Source organism: Manis pentadactyla, chromosome 2 (assembly GCF_030020395.1).
Source record: "Manis pentadactyla isolate mManPen7 chromosome 2, mManPen7.hap1, whole genome shotgun sequence".
Lineage (NCBI taxonomy): Eukaryota > Metazoa > Chordata > Mammalia > Pholidota > Manidae > Manis > Manis pentadactyla.
In genome coordinates this window covers 173,970,987-173,992,315 of record NC_080020.1, presented here as the reverse complement: position 1 = coordinate 173,992,315, position 21,329 = coordinate 173,970,987, and the positions used below count along the sequence as shown (strand labels likewise).

Sequence of the window (21,329 nt, the reverse complement as noted above, 5' to 3'; positions counted from 1 at the left end):
TCTGCAGGAATGCTTTGTGGAGGATGGCTTGACAGGCTGCCCTGAGACATGGCAGTCATGTAGGTGGTGCAGAGGCACGTAGGTTAGACAAAGTGATGGCAGATGGGGGCTCTGCTTCCCAGTCTGGGTTCATCTCTGGTTTCTACACTGCTGTGCAAATGCTTCTGAAGCCCAAGAGTAAGGATCCTCCACAGGCGTGTGGATCCCCAGTACCAGGCTCTAAGGTGAGTCTTCTCAGGTAAATTACAGGTCCCTGAGTGCTTGAGCAGGAGGCTGTGTTGGGATCCAAGATTAACAGTCTGAGCACTGACCCAAAAGGGCCTTGGGCAAGTCATTTATCCACTCTGAACTTCAATATCTTCCCCTCAGAACAAGGGCATTAGACAGACATGTGAGTTTGAAGGCCCTACCCACCCCCATGTGCTTTTTTTCTAGGACACAGTTGCAACCCTGATGAGAGGCTTTATTGCTAAAAAGTCAGTGAGGGTTTATTAAGTCCTCAAACACCAGCTCCTTAGACCACTTCACCAAGTGCTGTGAAGGGCACTGAGGAGACCGTGGGTGAGGAAGGCTGGAGCCAGATGGGGTGTGACAGATCACAGATGGCCACCTTTAGCCCCTTTTGTTCCAGATTCTAACCAAGAAGCCCTGGAGACTGGCTATTGCCTGTGCCCCCTAGCATGAGACACCTTTGGGGGCCCTGAGGAAGGGAAGGCCAGTGGTGTGGTTTTCTTTAGCAAAACCAAGGCCCAGGCCTTTTTCTTCTACCTGTCCCCAAATGCTATCCTTAAACCTAAACAGCAGAATTCCTGGATTCCCCCTCCAAGCCCAGAGTTGCTTATGGCTGGAATGTGGGACCAAACTCTTCTACCAGAAGGTCCAAGGCGGTTGCAGCAGCTCAAAGGTGGGGATGCTGGTGACATTGACTGGGATGGAAATGATGGCCCATGGCAGCCCATGCTGTTCCAGGGAGCGGCGGATCATGTAGCTGGGAGGGCATGAAGAGAGGTGGCAACAGTCACTTTCCCAGCATCCTATCACACCCCATTGTCCCCATCATTCTGGGAGTTCCAGAGCCTGAGGACTTCTTTGGCCCTCCAACTGGGGCACCCCCAGGACAAGGCTGTGGGAAGGGATTGGTGATTGCCCTTGACCTCCCCAAGTTAATGGCACCCAGCCTGGTGCTGATAACAGTCAGAGACAAGGAGCCCTTACCCGTCTCGGCCGAGCAGGAAGAGAGCAGGGATGTCAGCAGTGCGCTGGGTACTGTCCTGGATCATCTCCACGTAGAAGCTGTCATTGTCAACTGCATTGTCCGAGATGATCACTGCCCGCCCGCCATGCTCCTGTACCACTCGGGTCTTGGAGAGGAAGGAGCAGCCCCTGGAAGAGGTGATGAGACCAATGAAAAGGTAGGTTCCTCGCTACCCCTGTACTAGACTTATCACCCTGGGAGGATGAAAGAAGCGTCATGGAGAACTTATAAGGGCTCATAAGTAAATGGCCAAAGGCATGGATAATCTTAAGACATTTCTTAAAGACCTTTAAAAAGGTGAATTATTCAGTTATTTCAAAGCACTAACACCGACCTGAGTCTATCTGTGTCTCCCTCCCCTTGTTGCTGTGCCTGCTGCTCCTTACCCCCTCTCCACCAGAGCGATCTGGTCCTGGATGAAGAAACCGTTGCTGAGTTCCCCGCAGGCCTCTGAAGGTTCTGCAGGGACAAGGTGAATCTGCTCATACCTTGTGTGCTGAAAGACATTTAGGCAGGTCAGAGTGAGGAGACACTGGCTTTAGGATAGGGCTGACAATCCCATCCTGTCAGCTCCTCACAAAGTGAGCAGGAAATGTGGAGTGCTTTCTGTGTGCTGGGCACTTGAGCATTTTTACTTAATTCTCACGAAGGCTTATCTAGTCCTCCATCCTGCCTTTTCATGAGATAGGTATGGGAGTTGATATGTACCCAGAGCGGGGAAGTAACTTGCCTTAAGTCACACAGTGCAGAGGTAGAGCTAGCAGAACCCTTGGTTTTTCACTGTTTTGTGTCCCTAAAGCAGATAGCTTATCCTTCCATGGTGCCCAGGTCTGTATTATACCCACGGGAGTAGCCAGAAGCCCTTCGTTCCTGCATTGCAGCCCCTGGAGGGCAGCGCCGGATTCTCTCCCTTCCCTGCCCCAACACTCAGGTTGAAGGAATAAGACAATGACCTCAGCTTAGCTGGGGGAAGGTGGAGACAGAATCAGAGACGGGGGGCCTCCCTGAACTTACAAAGATACCACCAAAGTCCTTGGCAGGTGTGGCTGTGAAGATGTATCTAATGTCCCCAGGACTCAGTACTTGGAAGTACAAATAATCATGGATGCGTAAGCCTGAAAGACAAAGAGTTCAGGTGAGAAGACTTCAGGGAACAAGTTGGTTAAGGTTCAGATCATGGATGCTGTGTTTTCAACTGAGCTGCTATACTCTGGGACCCGGGACCCAGCTTCAGCCAGGTGGAGGAGCTCTCTGCCCTGGAGAGGATGGAGTTGATGCAGACAGAGTTAGTAACCCAGAAACATAGCTGCAGCTATCCAGGTGAGCCAGGAAGATTGAGAGCTCTAGTGTTATCTCAGATGGTTAATCCTTTCCTCTGTAGTCAAGGTGGAGATAATGGTAGCCTGGGTACAAAATAACTCTCACTAAAAATGAAAAGTTGACTCTGGTTCCACTGCCACCCCCATAGTCCAACTACTGTTATTTTTTGTCCTGACCCAGCTTCCTAATTAGTCTGCCTCCATTTTTGTCCCCTAGGGTACTTTCCCCAAACAGCTGTCAGGGATCTTCTTAAAACATCTCAAAGCAAATGTGATCATGTCACCACTCCTCTGGCTTCAGTAACCTTCAACAACTTCCTTTTGCACTTAAAGTAAAAAAGAACCTCTTCCCTACCACCTGCAAAGCCCTGCTTCATCTGGCCCTTGGCTGCTACTACAACCTCATCTCCTTCCTATGTTCAAGTTACACAGGCCTCCTTTCAGTTTCTTTGAGCCTTTTTGCAAGCAGTTTCCTCCTCCTGGGGAGGCTTCCTACTCTCACCCAGACCACCTCTACCTCTTTACCTGGTTCACTCCTGCCCATCCGTTAGGTCATAGCTTAAATGTCACTTAGAGAAACCTTCTGCCCTATGACTGCCCTCCCTTTATGCCCACTCAAAATTTTCTTCTCCATTGACACTTTGAATATAACTTTCAGTTATACAGTATCCAGTATTTTTTAGTGTCTGTCTCCTGCACTAGGGCAAGGGCCCTAAGTTTGTCGCTTCACTTAATGCTGTATCCACATTACCTAACATAGTGGTCAGGAAATGTGGGTGCTCTAATGTTGATGAGTGAACAACTATCTTCAACTCCATTGCCTTGAGGAAGAGCATTGCCAGAATAACCAGATTTTTCTGGGGTGTGGAAACTACTCTTCAGCAGCAAACTTTAAGGTTTTACCTGAACTTGAGTCCTTGGTTTCCTTAGCTCAGAGAAACTGAGGAATGTGAAAGGGTGGAAGCTGCTGACACAGGCCCATTAATCAATCAACAAGCCACCAAGCCATTAGTGTGCCCAGGCTAAAACTAATTGTAGCTTTAGCTTCCCTTGTCTACTCAAATCACAGCCACCAGGTAGAATTCCATTGGTTTGGCATTGGGCTATACAACCTTTCATCCTGGGAGTATTCCCATCAGATACAGATACACTCCAAGGAAGCGGCCTTGGGTTATCATTAAACTCCTCCTTCCCACACACGTCTTTGCCTGGCCTTTGATTCTGCTGATCTGTGTAAATTCAGTGTGAGTATACATACGTTCATGTATGTGTATGGGTGTATACGTTTATGTGCTCCTGTAGATGCAAACAGGCTGTGTGGGTACGTATGTACTTGTGCGTGTGAGTCCACGTGTAGGAGGAGCATGTGCTCCTGTATATGTGACAGCTCATCTACATATCTCTAGCTGTCCCTTGTTCCTCCTGGTCTCCCACTCAGCCGTTTGGGTCGGTGGTGGTTGGGAGTAGGGGGAGTCTTCCTTCGACGTGGGTAGCTAAGGATTCAGCCCAGCCTCAGGCCGCGCCCAGCTCCAGTCCCTGGAGACGGACCAGCACCCAAACCACTCCAGTCGCCCCTCTTGGGACTTGCCTAGACCCGAACTCCCGGGGTCCCCAAGGTGACCCGTGGCTCCCGACCCGAGACGCGAGCAGGCTGGCCAGCCCACCCCGCCCCAGCGCAGCCCAGCCCGTTGTCGCTCACCGTGAGCCACGACGCACGCGGGAAGCCAGAGCACGAGACAACACCAGCCCGCGGCGCCGGGGACCATCTCCAGGGCCCGGCCCGGCTACGCGCTTCTTACAGCTGCGGTGGCGCGCGTTGCTCTCCAGACTTCAGCCTGACAGCTGCTCCGGCCTCCCGCCCCCAGACCCGTTCTCGCTGCTGGTTGGCGGTCGGGAACGAGGCCCAGGATTGATTGGCTCTGATGCCTGCTCATGTAGCCACAGTTTCCGCCTTTGCGCCTTAGCCCACTTCCTATTGGTCAAGAGAAGTGGTGCCGCGGGTTGACTGGTCTATGCACTTAACAGAAACTGCCGCCCCGTTCTGGGGCTGGTGGGCGGCCTGAGAAGAATGGCGAGCAGGAGGTGGTTTCTCCGGCGGAGCTGTCTTCAGCCGCCGAAAGTCCTGGCCCTCAGCACTTGCGTCGCAGCCGGATTCTCCGCGTGGCAACCTGCCAGAACGATTATTTGCCTTCTTCCACCTGGGCTTTCTTCTACCCACTCCCACCTTGGGAAGGCATTCATCAAGCGCCCAGGTGGACTCCTGCGACGCTCGCTCTGCTAGTCTTCTGCCCAGTTCCACTGGGCTTGCGAGCTCTCTGTCTGTAGACGCCCTCGAGGATTCTCTGGCCTATGCAGAGCTAAAAAATAGGAGTTCGGACCAGGTGCCTGCTTCTCTGCCATGTACTGTGCAACTCTGACTTTGGACATTTTCCTAACCTCTCAGCCTCAGTTCCCTCATCTGTAAAATGGGCATGATAACAGTACCACTGCGATAGCGTGGTAGGGACTGAGATCTCTGACCAAGTGCTTACTTAACAAGTCTCTCCTACCGTCAGCGTTCAATAAATGTTTACGTTTATTGCATTCCTTGGTCTGGCATCTGGGGCTGGGGGAGGCGGATAGGAGGAAAGGAGGAATGGAATTAGGGTTAGTGGGTGACGCGAGCCAAGCAAGAATCCCACATGCTCAAAGAGAAACAGCTGGACCGAAATCCAGCGACCCTACGATCAACGATTCTCGCAAGAGCACCCTCAGAGGCCCAGTCCCTGGCCCTTCTAGCCACCTCGACTCTGTGGTAGCCAACCATAGAGTGGCGGAAGTAGGCGGTCCTCTTCCTCTCTGGGTCCAACTGCTCTGCGAAGTTTCTGGTGATTTCTCTGGCGCGGAGCATTGTGGGGTTGCTGGGCGGTCCGGACACGGTGAAAAGAAGAGCAGCGGGCCATTGAATAAGCTTCCAAAATGATGGTGAGTGGCGTCTTGCGCATCCGTGGCCATCCGCTGCCTCCTGCTGCCATCTGGCCCGTGGCTGGCGTCACCCGGCCCAGATCGGCCCGGTAGAGCCCTCCGCTGCCTGCTGACCCTCTCCTTCCCGGATTCCCCGTCTACAGGCGACCCCGGCCTGCCGGGGCCTGGCTCGTCCCGGGCACTTAGCAGGGCCCGTAGGCAAAGGCTGTGTGGGCTCGAGGGGAGGTTTTGGTCTGGGCGGCTGGGAACTACAAGTCCCAGGGTGCTTCGGGACCTAGGGGACCCGGTTTTTGGAATCCCCCACATTTGTGACCTGTGTTAAGTGCGAATTGAGCGCGCACACGTGGTCGGCGGCCAGACTTGGAAAACCTGCCTGCCCTAAAAAATGCGGGGTGTAAAGATGTGTGCTGGCTAGCACGCGCAGCGGCAGAATGGGGACCTAACGAGCCCACGGTCTCGATTGTGGTTGCTCGCTGTCTTAGCCTGCCTGCTGGTGCATAAATGGAAACAGACTCAGCTCATACTTTAATTCATTCATTGAGTAAGCGCCTATTTAGTGCCTATTCAGTGTACCACGCACAGTTGCCTGTTGGCAATGCAACTCCTCAGCCAGGAGAATGGACCGAGCAGACGGGGCACTGTATCAGAGCTGGGAACAGCTGGGCTCTGAGTATGCCCTTGTCTGCCCCTCCGCGTTTGACCTTAGACCAGGCTTTTCTAGTTGGCCATCTAACGCCGGGTCTCCTTTTCTTAGATTAGACTGGTGGGAGTGGGTGCGGTTGGTAAAACTTGGAGGATCCCTATAGCCTTCCCCCCATCCGACTTGGCATCCTTTTCCTACATCTCCAAGCTGCAGATAACGCTTGAAGGGTCCCAAACCTGGATGGTATCTCTTGAGTTGCTGTTGAACAGGACCACCTTTTAAGGTGTTGGAGGCAAAACCCTGACTAAGATAATACTGCTCCCTGTGCACTTGGCAGTTTCACTCATTCAGTTTGGTCTATCAATAGGATTCAATTCTCTGCTCTTTTCCAGCTTCCTACAGCTTCTCCCTGTCCTTGTAGATATCAAACCAACCCCTGTGAGGTGTTCATTCCACTACCAGATACCTTGTGAATCCAGCTGTACCTAAGATAGAAGAAACCTGGCATTTATCTGTCTGTACTCTCTCTTCAGATCTCCAGTACTGCCCTTTATCAATCCACCGTCAGTATTACCTGAATCATCATCTCTGTGCACAGACGGCATAGTAGAGCAGTTGAGAGTAAGGGCTCTGGAGCCAAACTGAATGCCTAGGTTTGTAACTCAGCTCTGTCACTTACTAGGTGTGTGACTTGAGCATGATATTAAATTTCTGGCCCTCATTCTGTTAAAGGGGATTCAATGAACTAGTACATAAGAAGTTCCTAGCATGCAGTAAACACTTGGCAAATGTTAGCTATTCTGCTAGGTGGTTGCTTGCTTCCTTTCCTCGTAATCCATCTTGCTCTCAGGGCTACCAATTTTGGTTGGCATTCATAAAACTAGGGATCAGAACCGAACTTTGTCCGGTGATAAGGCCCTTCACCAGCAGTCTCTAGACCACCACACTTGGGTTTTTCCTGAAATGACTCCTACTCTGTTTCCCTGCTGTATTGTCCGTATCTCCCCTTTTGGCATGTGAAACTACTATCAAGAACCCTCGCTGTCATTAAATTGGTCCCTGATATTCTAGAAGCCTTCTGTGTTCAGAAGGGAGGTGAAAAGGTCCCTTGAAGCCTCAGCCCTATGACTTTGGTACAGCTTGTACAAAAAGTATGTCTTTGCCTTTAGGTTGTTGAGTACTATATTCCTTGACATATAAACACCTGTTGTTTTATAGAACACCAAGCTTAGTAATGCTTAATAAAAATTTTTAAGGAGGATTAAGAGAAAGATCATGAAGCTGAAATTGCAAAGCACTGTGATACCTTTGGCACATTACTGGGTTCTGCTATTGTTTCTTTACTGGAGTGAAAAATGAGTGAGGTTGAAAAGTGGCCTGGGGACAGAAACTTTACATAGCAGTGCCTGCTCCTGGGGAATTAATAGAAGAGGACCCATCCTGCTTGAGCTGGCTTGGCTCAGTCCAGCTCTGCCATCTTTCTGTACCCCATAGGATCTCACTTCTACCCAGCCCGCCATTTCTGTAGGGCCTACAAGCATAGAGAAGTTGGGGACTATATGGTCAGCTGCTTCCAAGCTCTCCTTGCCTTGTACTTAAGAATTCTCAGTGGCTTTAGTGTCATCATACTACCAATGCTTTTCCAAAAATACCAAGCCCTCTACCAATAGCACTCTATCTTATTTCATAGCTTATATCAAGCACTTTCGTGTCTATGTAACAGTTGAATTTTCAGCACCAAAACTGCTGTATATTGTTCATATCTAAGCACTCTATAAATTGAGATTACTACAGTCCTTACCTTTGGGAAGCTCATACTTTAAAATGGATGGCAATATAAAAGTTGTGTGCAAAAGGAAGCAGAGTTATGGAATTCCCTGTTCAGGATGCCTCTGTTAGCTGCTGTTGAGAAAACTACTTGGAAGAATTGGGGCTCTGAGGAATTGCTGGCCTGGTGATAAAGTGGTTTTGGTAGGAAGTGCCAGGGTGGCTTTTATAGGTGGTAGTACAATTTGGAGATGGAGGCGAGAAAAAGTCTACAAAAGCATTGGTAAATCAGCTTGTTGGAGAGGTGAAAGAGTTTGTTGACGACAAGAGGAAGGAATTGAGACAAGTTGGATTTTGATTTATGTGTTAAGAGTCCCTCAGGGTAGGGTGGACCACCGCATACTGGAGGCTGCCATGCAGAATGATGCTACAGGACTGGGAGAAGGCGGGGCTTTTGGGGGGACATGCCCTTCCTTACAGAAGATGCATGGGTCCAGAAGAATGCTGGGAGTATAGAGAAGCGATTTCTTGCCACCAGACCTGGGACGCTACCATGAAAAGGAAGGAATTTTCCCTTCAGGTCTTGCCTAACCCCAGAGTTAAGGGGTTATCTGACAGGAATTCCTTTTTTTAAAATGAGTAATGTGTGACATATTCTTTAGAGAAAAGTTAAAACAAAATGTACAAGACAGTGTCAAAACCTTGTTTACTATTACTCTCTTACTCATTAGAGTTTGCTGGGAATCTTTCTAGGTCCTTTTCATGCATTTACGTTTTATATCTTGCCTCTCAACCAGTTTTCAGTAGGGCTTTTTATTTATTTTATTTTTTATATAAATCACACCATGCCTTTCCTTTGCTAAAAGGAGTTTGCAGGGTTTCCCTTCTTTGTAGGAATAAAATCTAAACTCCTTACCTTGGCCTGCAAGTGAGTGTGTGGTCTGATTCCTGCCAGCCTCTTCAGCCTTCGTCCAGTCTTGTGCTTCCTCACCATCCTCCAGCTGCACTGGCCAGAGGAGTTGCACTTTGTAAGGAATTGCCCAGGTAAAATGGAGTCAGCCTCGTGGGTTGCTAGACTACTGGTGTGTGAATTCTTGACTCCTTATTGTTTTGCCAAGAGAGCCCTCTGATTTCCTGTGCCTTCCCTGCTCAGACACCTGAAGTACCCCGAGGGGTTAACGTGGGCAGTGGCTTCCAAACTTCATATTGCAGTCAATCCAAAGTAAGAAACAAACATTAAATCATAGCCTAATCTCACACACATAACCCAAGTTTTGAAACAGTATTTACCCTTTCTGTATTCTGTTTCACACACAGACTTAGTCATAGACGTTGGGGAGACCGGGTCTGGTTCATGAGCTCCTCTCTGAGGCACGGGCTTGGATGCAGAAAGGACTCTGGTTTTCTAAGCCTAAGAATTTGTGCTAATGGTCACTAGAGCAAAGACATCTAAGCAGGTCCTTTAAAAAAAGCAAGTATGCTTGCTCCCCAGCGTTTGTGAAGCAGGTCTGCAAATGAAGCTTCTATAGGGACTGTGACTCTACCGGAGGCCAACACAAAACAGAAGAACACTTCATTGGGGTATCTGATTGGAGATGAGGCACAAGAAAGCTTTATGGAGCCAACATGAAAGAGGGAAACATTGCTGTATGAATTAAATGTGTGGTCCTTTTGTGAGGCAAGTCAAAGTGCCATTTGTCTCCCTGGCTACTTCCCTACATAATTGGTAAAGCTGCCTGCCTGTGCGCTTCTCGGACAATATCGGAAGCTGTAGGCACTTGTGTTTTGCTCAGGGCCCCGTCTGCTTGTTTTAGGATTAAGTTGTAACACAGGTAAGTGGGTGTTTTGCTGGAGGGTGAACACAGCATGGCCTACTGCTTCCTCCTCTGCTGTGACCTAGTTCCTCAACACAGGAACTGGTGTCAGGAGTTGAAAAGGCTGTGCTCATTCAGCCGGGTGCTGGAAAACACATGTTTGACTTGTTTTTTTGGACTGATTCAGTGCTTCTCAAACCAATTCCGAGCAAACCTGCAGAGTTTGCATGGTCTTTGCAGTGTCTCTGAAGGCAGAGGCTGGTTAAGGAATAGATGTAGTGGATGGTGGGGAAATGTGGCTTAAAAAGCCTCCAGATACTTCTGTTATGAGGGAGATGGGAGCATTTTTCTTTCCCAGTCCCTCCTTGAATTTCATTATAGTAGATGATTATTACAAGCAATCACTTGCTCTTCTTTCTTCTCTAGCCCACACCAGTTATCCTGTTGAAAGAGGGGACCGATAGCTCGCAAGGCATCCCCCAGCTTGTAAGTAACATCAGTGCCTGCCAGGTCATTGCTGAGGCAGTAAGAACTACTCTGGGCCCCCGTGGCATGGACAAACTCATTGTGGATGGCCGAGGTAAGCCTGCAGGTTCCCCAGTGTGTAGGAGAGAAGGCTCCTGGGGAGTGTTGGGGGCTAGCAGAGGTTGGCATCAGAAATCCCACTGCTTTTAAGATCTCTGAGGGATTGCTCGTTATGAAGTGGTTCCATTTCATACATTGTCCTGAATGTTGAGCCCTGTGGTTGAAGCTGGGCTCAGGAGCCTGTTGCCTCATAAGAGATGGCAGCCTAGAGACAAGAATTAATCATCTGTAGTTGTCTGTGGTCACTTAATGTTGTATCCTCTTTCCAAGACAGAGAAAATCCCCTCATATATTTCAGTGGATTAATTGACATGAGATACTAGGGTATCAAGCAGTAGAAACCTAAATAGTTACTCATTCCCATTAAATTTTTTTTCAATATCCACTTGGGGTGTGCTAAATGTTGTTCAGAGGAAATCAGGAGCCCATGGTCTTCAGAAGCCTGTGATTTGAAGTGGTCCTTTGGGTACAAAGCCAACTCTATAAAAAGATCAGTTCATGCCTACCTCCCCTCTGCCCTATCCCAATAAAGCGTACCTGGCCTCCAAAGCCAACAAGAAGACAGAATTTTACGAAAGGAGTTTTAAATTTTTATTTGTGTTTGTTCCTTTTAAGGCAAAGCAACAATTTCTAATGATGGGGCCACAATACTGAAACTCCTTGATGTTGTCCATCCTGCAGCAAAGACTTTGGTGGACATTGCCAAATCCCAGGATGCTGAGGTAGGAAGCATGTGCTCAGGTGGAGGTTGAAACACGTGCCTGCTTACTCCTTTGAAAGCATTTTTTATTTTACATCTCTAATTTCAATTTTAATAGTAAGATATGCTCATAAAGATATTTAGATAGAATTAATACTCTTAAAATTCCTATTTTTTCACTGCATGTAACTGAGATCTTAGGCTCAGGCCATGTGCTGTCATTCATATGAGTTGCCAGGTAAATAATTGAAGCTTGCTTTCACCTGTTGGTCACCTTTTAAGATGGGGCTGGAAACTCTAGGACTTCCAGTTCACCTTTTTTTTTCTTTTATGGGGGTAAAATGTATATAACATAAAATTTACCATTTTAACAATTATTAAGAGTATAATTCAGCCGCATAACCAGTCTGCCTTTTTAAAAAAAACATTTATAATGCTGGAGTCTGATAATACCTGTGGAGAGAGACAGGTTTGCATTTTGGATGTAATTACAGATAGGTCCTAAAGTTACATGAAAAAGTTTTATTAGCTTATAAAACAAGTATGGCATATATAAAATTAAAGTGAGAAAAGTTTAGATTTACCCTGTTAATGTCTTCAACAAGGGACTAATACCTTTTTGGCCAGGAGTTTGGCAACTTAAACCCTTCACCACGGTAACCCTTTCTTCCCCCTTGAGAATCCCTTACATTATACTATGGACACAAATGAGTTGATATTTCAAATTCAAAATAAATTTCTTTTTGAATCAGAGTTTAGCCAGTTTTCTTAAAAGCTCTTATTCTTTTTTCCTTTATTCAAAATAGGGTTTAGATCCCATTATAGAAAATAGCCATGTTAGATTGGCAGACTAGTGATCCACTTAATCCAAATAGTGTTTAAAATATAAAGGACTGGCTAGTCCTGGGAGGTTTGTTATAGTGGGGTTTGGCTGGGAACCATCTTTCTTTAAACTCCTGTAGCACTTTACACTTCTTAAAGAATATTCATCTCGTGCCTCTTGCTACCGTGGTTATTTGTGGCATGTAAGCATTGTATTGGAAGCATGACTGGGATTGTCTTATTCATCATCTTGCCTTGTATATAATAAGTTCTTGGTTACTTCACATACATGTTTTCATGTCCTGAGGAAATTTAATTATCCAAATCAATTCTCTCGAGAATAGACCTCACTGGGGATATTTTTGTAGCCCAGGACCATTTGATGGTATATATATACCCAACCACTATCACCTTCCTTCGACTTGTGATTACCTGTGCTTTCAGGAAGAGGTTTTATACCCATTTAAAAAGCCCCCAATTTAAAAGGGCAGATTGCCTAAATATGGAGTTTGGGGGGGCTTTATCCCTGAACATGAGATGATGTGAATTTCCTGTCATCCTCTTCCAGGTTGGTGATGGCACCACCTCAGTGACCCTGCTGGCTGCAGAGTTTCTGAAGCAGGTGAAACCCTATGTGGAGGAAGGTTTGCACCCACAGATCATCATCCGAGCTTTCCGCACTGCCACCCAGTTGGTATGAGAGTCCTGGCTAACTTGGCCTGGTACCTGGGCACCTTCATATTTCTCTTACAATATCTTTATTGTGGTGTGGAGAGACTGGGAACAGGATTCCTTGGACATTTTCTGAATACTCCTCCCAGGAATCTCCAGTTCTACCATTCAGTAGCTATTTGACTAGATATATTACTCCAACTCATTAAGTCTCAGGTTTCTTAACAGACCATAATGTAGGCTCTCAGTGAAAGCTATTTTTGTTTTTATCAAGTACTTTATGACACATCGTGAGACCTTTGACTTTGACCTTCATTTTGTGACCTTGGGTAAATCATTTCCTCTAGGCTTTACTTTCTCCCTTTATCATCTCCGTTTCAGGGTAGTGACATTAAATGAGATCATACATGAGAAGTGCTGTTGAAAAGATAACGAGTTTAACAAAGAAGTGTGTATATCATACATTGTATAACATTTCTAATTAATACATAAAATGCTAGAAGTTGCCGTGGGTGTTTTTCACAAGCCAGAAGGTTGGGACCACTCCAGTGTCGTAGCTTGTTTCCACTCATTTGTTTTAGTGTGTTATCTGCCTATCCAGAGCTAAATCCTGAAAGTACCCTGATGTTTCTTCAGAAGTATACCTATTCTACATTTCTAAAACTTCAGGAGTTTTCCAAACTATAGAGATTTATATTTTTCTGGAAAGCTACAAGACTTAGAAATGTTTCAGCTGTAGAACAGAAGTGCTTAAGATTTGGGAGTCAGCAGATGAGGGACTAGCAAAAGAGATTGAGATCATGTCTCCAGTTAGTCTTTAGCATGAGAGACTCACTCAGCTTCTGTTCTTGTCAGGCAGTTAACAAGATCAAAGAGATTGCTGTGACTGTGAAGAAAGAAGATAAAAAGTAAGTTGACAGTGAGCATTGTTGGAACCTTGACTTTCTGTGGCCAAATTGGTTGCAGAAGCATGTTGCAGCCCCTACATGTGCCTGCAGCTGTTTGGCTCTTGCTAGACCCTTGGCTGTGCCCCAGCCCAGGCAGCATAAAAGAGGCTGTAGACTAGTTTAAAAGCTGTCACACATGAGATCTTTGACTGTGGTCCCTTCTGTCACTGATACCTGCCCTAAAGATAACAAGAAGATGAAATTGGTAAAGGCTGAGTTTAGAAGCTAGAATGGAAACCACCTCCACTTTACAATAGAATAAGACAACAGGGGCTTTCAAGGGCTGATGCATGTGTCCCCTTTGTGTCCCAGGGAGCAGAGGAAGCTGTTGGAGAAGTGTGCCATGACCGCTCTGAGTTCCAAGCTGATCTCCCAGCAGAAAGCCTTCTTTGCTAAGATGGTGGTGGATGCCGTGATAATGCTCGATGATTTACTGCAACTTAAAATGATTGGTATTAAGAAGGTGCAAGGTGGAGCCCTAGAGGTAAGCCTGCTGAGGCCTCCCTGAGAGGCTCCTACATTCACAGTGGCTCTTCAGCAGCTTGGTGTTGGTAGAGAGCACACGTTACAGATGAAGAGGGAACATGTGTTGGACTAGAGGTCAGACTTGGACTGTATTCCCCGTGCTGGCTTATAGGCTGTGACTATACATCCATTTTGTTATCTCTGTCGACCTATATTTACTTGTCAGCAGAGTGGAAGATTAAACTGGCTGATATTCAGAATCTCAGTGTTAATGTGGGAGCGGATAGGGCTAGCTATAGTAAATTATCTGTGACTCTGTCAGTTACTAAATCTGAGAAGTACTTTAGTCCATTCTTCTCCAGGTGAAAGGCCAAGCTCTCCCTTCTTCTATTCATTTATTTTGAATAGATGACACATATTTCAAACTGTATAAAAGGGCCTAAAGTTAAAAATAAAAGTCCCCTACACTGCTCCTATGCAGATATAACCCTGTTGTGTGTGTTTTCTTCCACAATTACTGTGTGTATCTATAAGCACATGAGTAAATACTGCTTTCTTAAACACAAGTGTTCACTTCTACAGTCTATAACTGGCTTTTGTCTATTTGAAACGTATTTCAGAATTTGTTCCATGTTAGCACATGTAGCTCTTCACTCAGTGCTGCCTTGGAGAACTTTCTGTGATGGTGAGACTGCTACATAGCTGCACTGTCCTGTGTGGTAGCTACTAGCCAGGGGTAGCTACTTAGCGCTTGAAATGCAGTTAGTGCAACGAGAAACTGAATTTTATGTTTAATTTTCATTTAATGAAATTTAAATAACAACATGTGGCTGGTGTGTACCATATTACACAGCATAAGAAACTCTTACTTGTACATTTGTTTTCCCTAGTGACCTCAGCCCGAAGTGATTGGGACAGGGCAAGACCTGCTTCAAATACTATTTCAAGCCTGACTGTTAGTTTTTGTTCTGTGACTTTACCTTTCCAGGTTGTATTCCCAGTGTGCCTGCCTCATCTTCCTATCGTGGTACATGTCAGTGGGCTGTCGTACTCTTTATGTAATAAGCCTGTGAGGAATCTGGAGGTCGTCTGAGCCGTTCCCCCACCTGGCCTCCATTGCTACTTAATTTTCAGCCCATGATGGCTTGCTGATTGTGTAAAGACTTTACACACTACTTTGGTAGCAATACTCCACTTTCTCTTGGGTCTTCCTGCTGCCATAAACCCTTGTGATTAGTGGCATCTCCTCCCCCGGGATTCAGAACTAATCATCTCACCTGGTGAGAAAGCCAGGGCTCCAAGCCACACTTATGTTTTCCTCAGACTGTCCTTAAGTTTCCACATTCCTTAAATGCCTGTAAAACCCTTAACATAAAACCTGACACAGAGAATTCAATAAATGGTGGTAGTAATTATTTACTTATTCTCAGAATTAACTGAGAACTCCCTGATCTGTATTTTCAGCCCTTACCCCTCCCTTGAACCTCACATTCTTGTATGTAATTACTATTGAATTCATTATGTTGTTCTCCAAACCTGATGTGTTTTCTGTATCCTTGACATAGCTGGTATCACCACCATTTATTCAACCACTCAAACCAGAAATCTAGGGTCATCCTTGAAGATCTTTACAACTCCCCACTACCTGCTGGTCACTGATGTCTCATTTACCTACACATTCACTTTTTATTTCTTCAGTCTGTCTCTTACTTATTCCCAAGACCATTCTGGCAGTGGTCACCCTCCTGCCTTCCTGGAGTCTTAGACCCCTAAATCTATTTTCTGTTGCAAGGTGAAGTGCCCCAATTTACTACCCTGTGTTTAAAGCCTTTTAGGGTCTCACATTGCCTACAGGATGAGAGCCAGGCCTTAGAAGAGCGTATAAGGTTCTCCTAAGCTGGTCCCCTCCCTCTGTGTTCCAGCAGCTGCAGGCGGCTTTTCATTCCTGGACTCTCCCTCTATGGAATATCACTCTTTCTTTTTCTGTTTGACTAATTTATGCTTATCCATCTTGATTCAGCTCAGGCATCACCCCTTTTAGGAGGCTGTGGATTTGAAAGATGCAGGGAATCTGTTCACCAGTAGGCTACCGTATTACAGAATGGGACTGTAGATCAGTACTAGCAGAGACCATAGAGGTCTTCCAACTGAATATATACTCTTTCTTACAAACCTGATTGTTAAGTAAGAAAGAGATTTGAGATTGGATCCTAAGTCTTCCAATAGTGCCAAAGTTAGTACCAAGTGCATCGTGCTTTCTGTTATGCCCTACTACTAAGTCCAACCCCCAGGGAGCTCTGTTAGGGAACACGTGGTAGAAGTTCATGTTTGGAGGGACTGAGATGTGGGAAGCCACAGTGTTAGCTTGGGATCTGTGCAGGGAATTTTGACCCTTATGATCGTTTGGTTTCATAGCCTGGGAAGAGGAAACATCTAGGCTATAGTACACATGCCAGAATATGCGTGTATACGAGTGGTGCAGGTGGGAGGAGTATGTGTAGGTGTGTGCAGGTAGGGAGGAGACTGCAGCTTTGAGATTGAAGAGGGAGGCATTGGATGGCTTGTGCCCTATTCCTAAACACCTGGCTCCTTTCCTGGCACTGATACCTAGGTACCTCTGGTGTTATCCCTTGGCATCCGCTTCAGAGGCCAGTCTTACAGGACAGCCCAAACAGGCCTTTACCATGCTGGTCTCTGCAATACCGAAGAGACAACCAAAATATGTCTGTATTTTTCCCAACTTTTATGATAACAGAAAGACTTTGTTATACCAGTAACATAGTTAACTCTCAGGTTCCTGGGAATGGCTGTGCATTAGTCTAGCACACTAACTTGATCTCATCTCGTGCCAGTACTGATGCTGAACTGTTTGTTTTTCTATACAGGAGTCCCAGCTAGTAGCTGGTGTCGCATTCAAGAAGACTTTCTCTTATGCTGGGTTTGAAATGCAGCCCAAAAAATACAATAATCCACTGATTGCCCTTTTAAATGTGGAGCTTGAGCTGAAAGCTGAGAAAGACAATGCTGAAATCAGAGTCCACACAGTTGAGGTAGGCCCCTCTTAACTGGTGGTGGTGTGGAAGAAGTGGGCGGCTTTCTGGGCCATAGTCTTGGGTCTTTCTGGCTATCTTGGTTCCAGCTCTATTTCTCAGGCTCCTCATTGGCCTCTTTCTCCTCCTGTACTCTTAAATCTTAAACATTGATGTCGAAATAGAAGGCTTTCTTTTTTTCTCACTCTATACTCTCTGAGGAACCTGGCCCTCTGGGCCTGAGGAGGCTTGAGTCGGGCAGGCCTGCTGAGAGGTTCTCCTCTGGCCCTAGGCCAGGGTTGCCCCAGACTCTCTGGCTTTGCAGCAAGCCCAGGATTTGGGTTCCTCTTCCCTGGCAGAGGTGGGCTCCTCCCTTTCTAGACGGGCTCCCAGGCTGCAGGGGCAGGAGTGCCCATCATTACCAAGGCCATCTCTGGAGGTAGCACCCAGCTCCGAAGTGCTCTTGAGAAATGTGGCCCTGACGCAGAAGGGCCTTCGGGGGAAGGGGTCTTGTCAGTGGGAGCTCCATGGGTGCAGTGCCTCAAGAGGAGACAAGAATTCAGCCAGGCCAAACTGTTTCTTACACCGTGGCAATTCCAGCTCTGGAGGAGCTCGCAGTTGTGGGGCTACTTGATGTTTTTGTGTTTGAAAGTTTTAGGTGGTTCCTAAATTGTCTTGTGTCCTTGTTTACTTGGACTGAGGAGAGGCTATTGTGTTTACCCGTTAGTTCCCAAAGAAATCAGTGTATTTGGGGGAGTGGTATATTTTAGCCCACTACATACGCTAACCTTCACCCCAGAGCATCCTGATCCTTCTTGGGGTCTTTTCAGGATTATCAGGCAATTGTTGATGCAGAGTGGAACATTCTCTATGACAAGTTAGAGAAGATCTATCACTCCGGAGCCAAAGTTATCTTGTCCAAACTCCCCATTGGGGATGTGGCGACCCAGTACTTTGCTGACAGGGACATGTTCTGTGCTGGCCGCGTGCTGGAGGAGGATCTGAAGAGGACGATGATGGTAAGCAAACCTGAACAGACGGCCGCTTGGCCTTCGTGGCCCTGGAAGGTTAGCCCTGAGGTACTGGAGTGCGATCTAGGCCTGCCTGCGTCACCTTTGTTGTGAAGCACACCAATCCCAGTGTATGTGAGCTCTGTACAAAAGTTAGTCTATCCAGAACTAGTCAGAAAATCTGATTTGTGCAGGAACCTAGCAGTAGTGCGGTGATGAACTGGATAAACCCAAGTAATGACACTTCCAGCCAGGTTTCTTCCCTCTCTAATAGAGCATCTTACCAGATCCACTTCAGGTCTAAACCATTGTTCCTAAGACCCTAGTTGGGGGAGGGGGTGTCAGAGCAAAGCATTGGGTCCCTGTCTCCTTTTAACTAGGCCTGTTTGCCCTGCATGTGTTTTATCTCTGCTTTGTTTTCTCCCCTCCCAGAGGGGGTAGGGGTTGCCTGGAGGTCACAGATGAGAGTGGATTACTCAGTGCAGAGGGCTCAGAGACACTGAGGCAGAGTCCAGCATGGGAACTGGATTTGAAAGTGGGTGGTGGGAAGCTGTCTTCTGGCCTTTCTGAGCCTTCACTGCTGACCCTCTTGCCGCCTTCTGCTCCTCAGGCCTGTGGAGGCTCCATCCAGACCAGTGTGAATGCTCTGTCAGCAGATGTGCTGGGTCACTGCCAGGACTTTGAAGAGACCCAGATTGGAGGCGAGAGGTGAGCTGCCAATTTGAGGAGCTTATGAGACCTGCCTGGGGCTGGCCTGCTGCTGTCATCAGTGTGGTATACAGCATATGCTACCCCTTGTGGAGGTCTCATTTTGGGGGGTACAAGGAGCTCAGATATAGAGTATTTCAGTAGGGAAGAGTGTCAAGTTGGATCTAGAGTCCAGCAGAAGTCCACAATGTGTTATGCCCCAGTGGTACAGCCCCAGACCTTCCCAACAACATGTCTCTAAGGGTAGGATTAGAGAATCTTCATGAGGAACAGAAGAGCAACTGCTGAGCGTTGGGAGGACTTGGTGAGGTCAGAATATAGCAGGTTGGCAGCAGAAAGGAGTTCACATGTTTGTTTTGACTGGGTGTAGGTACAATTTCTTCACTGGCTGCCCCAAGGCGAAGACTTGCACTATCATCCTCCGGGGTGGTGCTCAGCAGTTCATGGAGGAGACAGAGCGGTCCCTGCATGATGCCATCATGATTGTCAGGAGGGCCATCAAGGTACTTGGGACTTGGGACTTCTGCCTTTCATAGCCCCTCTACTGCCCAAGCTGATGAGACCCTGGATTTGTGTGGTGATTCCTTCCCTATATGCCCTGTTCTTCCCTGAGTGGTGTGTGGGCCCTGGTTGGCTTCACAAATCATAGAACCTCAGCCTCCTGAAATAGGTCGTGCTGTCTTAAAGGCTAAGACTGGTTCTTATGAGCAAATTCTGCATCTGGAGTAGTCAGCCATCCCAGGGATATTGCCAGTGCCCTCGAGCTATATGTGACCTTGAAGATGGTCAGAAACCAAAAGGTTCACCAGATTAAAGTTGGGATATGCCAGACAAGAGCCATGTCAGGGCTTCCTGGGGCTTGGGATGGGGGATGGAATGAGGAGCCACTCTCTGGGCTGGAAAGCCTATTGACTGAGTGGCCCAACTTGGCCATGGCTGGAGCTTGGACCAGGGGCCCCCTTACATTGAGCGGTGGGTCTGGTCTTTGCAGAATGACTCAGTAGTAGCTGGTGGTGGGGCCATCGAGATGGAGCTCTCCAAGTACCTGCGGGATTACTCAAGGACCATTCCAGGAAAACAGCAGCTGTTGATTGGGGCATATGCCAAGGCCTTGGAAATTATCCCACGCCAGCTATGTGATAATGCTGGCTTTGATGCCACAAACATCCTCAACAAGTTGCGGGCTCGGCATGCCCAGGTGGGTCCTTATTCTCATCGGGGTCTAGGAATTGGGTGGACGGGGCTAGGTTCTGAGTGCATGCCGTGTTTATGCAAGCTCTACCTGCTTGGCCCATGACGGGGCTGGAACCAAACCCCGTACTAAACTGCTTCCTCAGAGCAGAGGGGAAGCCACAGTGCCAAGACAGGAGGTTCCAGGATTTCTTCAGTGCTTCTCCCAAGAGTGTGGTCACTCCTCATGGTGCAGTGGGAGGAACCGAGGGATCCCTGTGGCCTCCTGCCTGGCAGCACACACTGACCACAGTACCAGCTTTCCCAGTGTGGCAGTAAAGCACTCCAGAACCCTGCTGAGGCACCATCCCTCCTTGGCTTTACCACTTCCAAGTTGTTACCTCTCTGAGAACTTAATTTGTTCATTTGCTATTTAGCAAATACTTGGCTAGAGATACGTGTTAAGGGCTCAGTACTGTGACAGGAGCACTAAATGAGTGGCTTGCTTCTGACTTGTGTTTGGGCTTACACCACCACTTTCCCTGCCCGTGTCTCAGTTTTCTCATCGGTAAAATGGGGACTGACAGAAGCAGTGACATAAAATGAGATAAGGGACTGGAAAGTGTTCCTCTTAAGATTTGTTGCTTGATAAACAGAGTCCTTGGGCCATCTCGAAACAGCAGCTTGCGTGGAAGCGGGCTCAGAGCTCTTATGTGATCATGTCCAGAATGGCTGAGGGTGGTTAGCGAGGGCAGCAGTGAGAAGAGGGCCGCTTCCAGCGTCGTGGTTTGATGCCACAGGCAGGTGCTGTCTTCCTCAGGGAGGTGCTGGCCAGTTCCAAGTCGGGATCTCTAATAGGTCTTCAGAAGGGCATGCAAGAAGAAATTGAGAATGGTTCCCTATCACCTTTCTCTCCCTGCTTTCAGGGGGGAACGTGGTACGGAGTGGACATCAACAATGAGGACATTGCTGACAACTTCGAGGCCTTTGTGTGGGAGCCAGCTATGGTGCGGATCAATGCCCTGATCGCAGCCTCTGAGGCCGCATGCCTTATTGTGTCCGTCGATGAAACAATCAAGAACCCTCGCTCGACAGTGGATGTGCCCGCAGCTGCTGGCCGGGGCAGAGATCGAAGCCGCCTGCATTGAGAGGCATCCCACTGCTCACACAGGTGGCCGGCAGGCTGGCTGCAGGATGTGCTTATTTTCTGTCTTGGTTAATTGGTATCACAAGGAAGGGGTAGTAATTGGCCCAGTGTGTTCTTACTGGAGGTTATTTAAATAAAATTTAAGACTTGGAATTCACTTGGCAAATTATTTAGGCCGGGAATTTTACTCATACCTGTCTTAATGGTGGCTCAGGGCTTTAGTGTTGTGTGTACTCACCCAGTAGGTAGAAAAAACCATCTTCCCTCCTATCAGGAGCCTGTGATGAGGATCCTGAGTTCTCATCAGCCTAT

General features: G+C 47.5%; 2 protein-coding genes across 2 annotated transcripts; one reads left to right on the top strand and one right to left on the bottom strand.

The window, feature by feature from the left end:
- Nucleotides 1-449: 449 nt before the first annotated feature.
- Nucleotides 450-4,459, bottom strand: PRADC1 (protease associated domain containing 1). Its single transcript, XM_036930711.2, has 5 exons — nt 4,274-4,459; nt 2,270-2,370; nt 1,642-1,751; nt 1,216-1,383; nt 450-988 (listed from the first exon to the last, which is right to left on the bottom strand). The coding sequence occupies exons 1-5, from the start codon at nt 4,338-4,340 to the stop codon at nt 868-870; spliced, it is 567 nt and encodes a 188-aa protein (XP_036786606.1). The 5' UTR covers nt 4,341-4,459; the 3' UTR covers nt 450-867.
- A 906-nt stretch (nt 4,460-5,365) lies between these two features.
- Nucleotides 5,366-21,170, top strand: CCT7 (chaperonin containing TCP1 subunit 7). The gene is made up of 12 exons (XM_036930707.2): nt 5,366-5,538; nt 10,189-10,342; nt 10,963-11,069; nt 12,438-12,563; nt 13,397-13,449; nt 13,801-13,972; nt 16,839-17,003; nt 17,813-18,001; nt 18,603-18,700; nt 19,071-19,203; nt 19,692-19,898; nt 20,797-21,170. The coding sequence occupies exons 1-12, from the start codon at nt 5,533-5,535 to the stop codon at nt 21,016-21,018; spliced, it is 1,632 nt and encodes a 543-aa protein (XP_036786602.2). The 5' UTR covers nt 5,366-5,532; the 3' UTR covers nt 21,019-21,170.
- The last annotated feature ends 159 nt before the right edge of the window (nt 21,171-21,329 follow it).

What these genes read in the sequence shown, in the direction of transcription:
- PRADC1 (XM_036930711.2), bottom strand. Translation starts at nt 4,340, where the DNA reads ATGGTCCCCGGCGCCGCGGGCTGGTGTTGTCTCGTGCTCTGGCTTCCC. An exon ending in CGCGTGCGTCGTGGCTCACG is followed by an intron (nt 2,371 to 4,273) that starts GTGAGCGACAAC and finishes TTTGTCTTTCAG; the next exon opens with GCTTACGCATCCATGATTAT. An exon ending in TTCCTGCTCGGCCGAGACGG is followed by an intron (nt 989 to 1,215) that starts GTAAGGGCTCCT and finishes ATGCCCTCCCAG; the next exon opens with CTACATGATCCGCCGCTCCC.
- CCT7 (XM_036930707.2), top strand. An exon ending in CCAAATCCCAGGATGCTGAG is followed by an intron (nt 11,070 to 12,437) that starts GTAGGAAGCATG and finishes ATCCTCTTCCAG; the next exon opens with GTTGGTGATGGCACCACCTC. An exon ending in GTGAAGAAAGAAGATAAAAA is followed by an intron (nt 13,450 to 13,800) that starts GTAAGTTGACAG and finishes TTTGTGTCCCAG; the next exon opens with GGAGCAGAGGAAGCTGTTGG.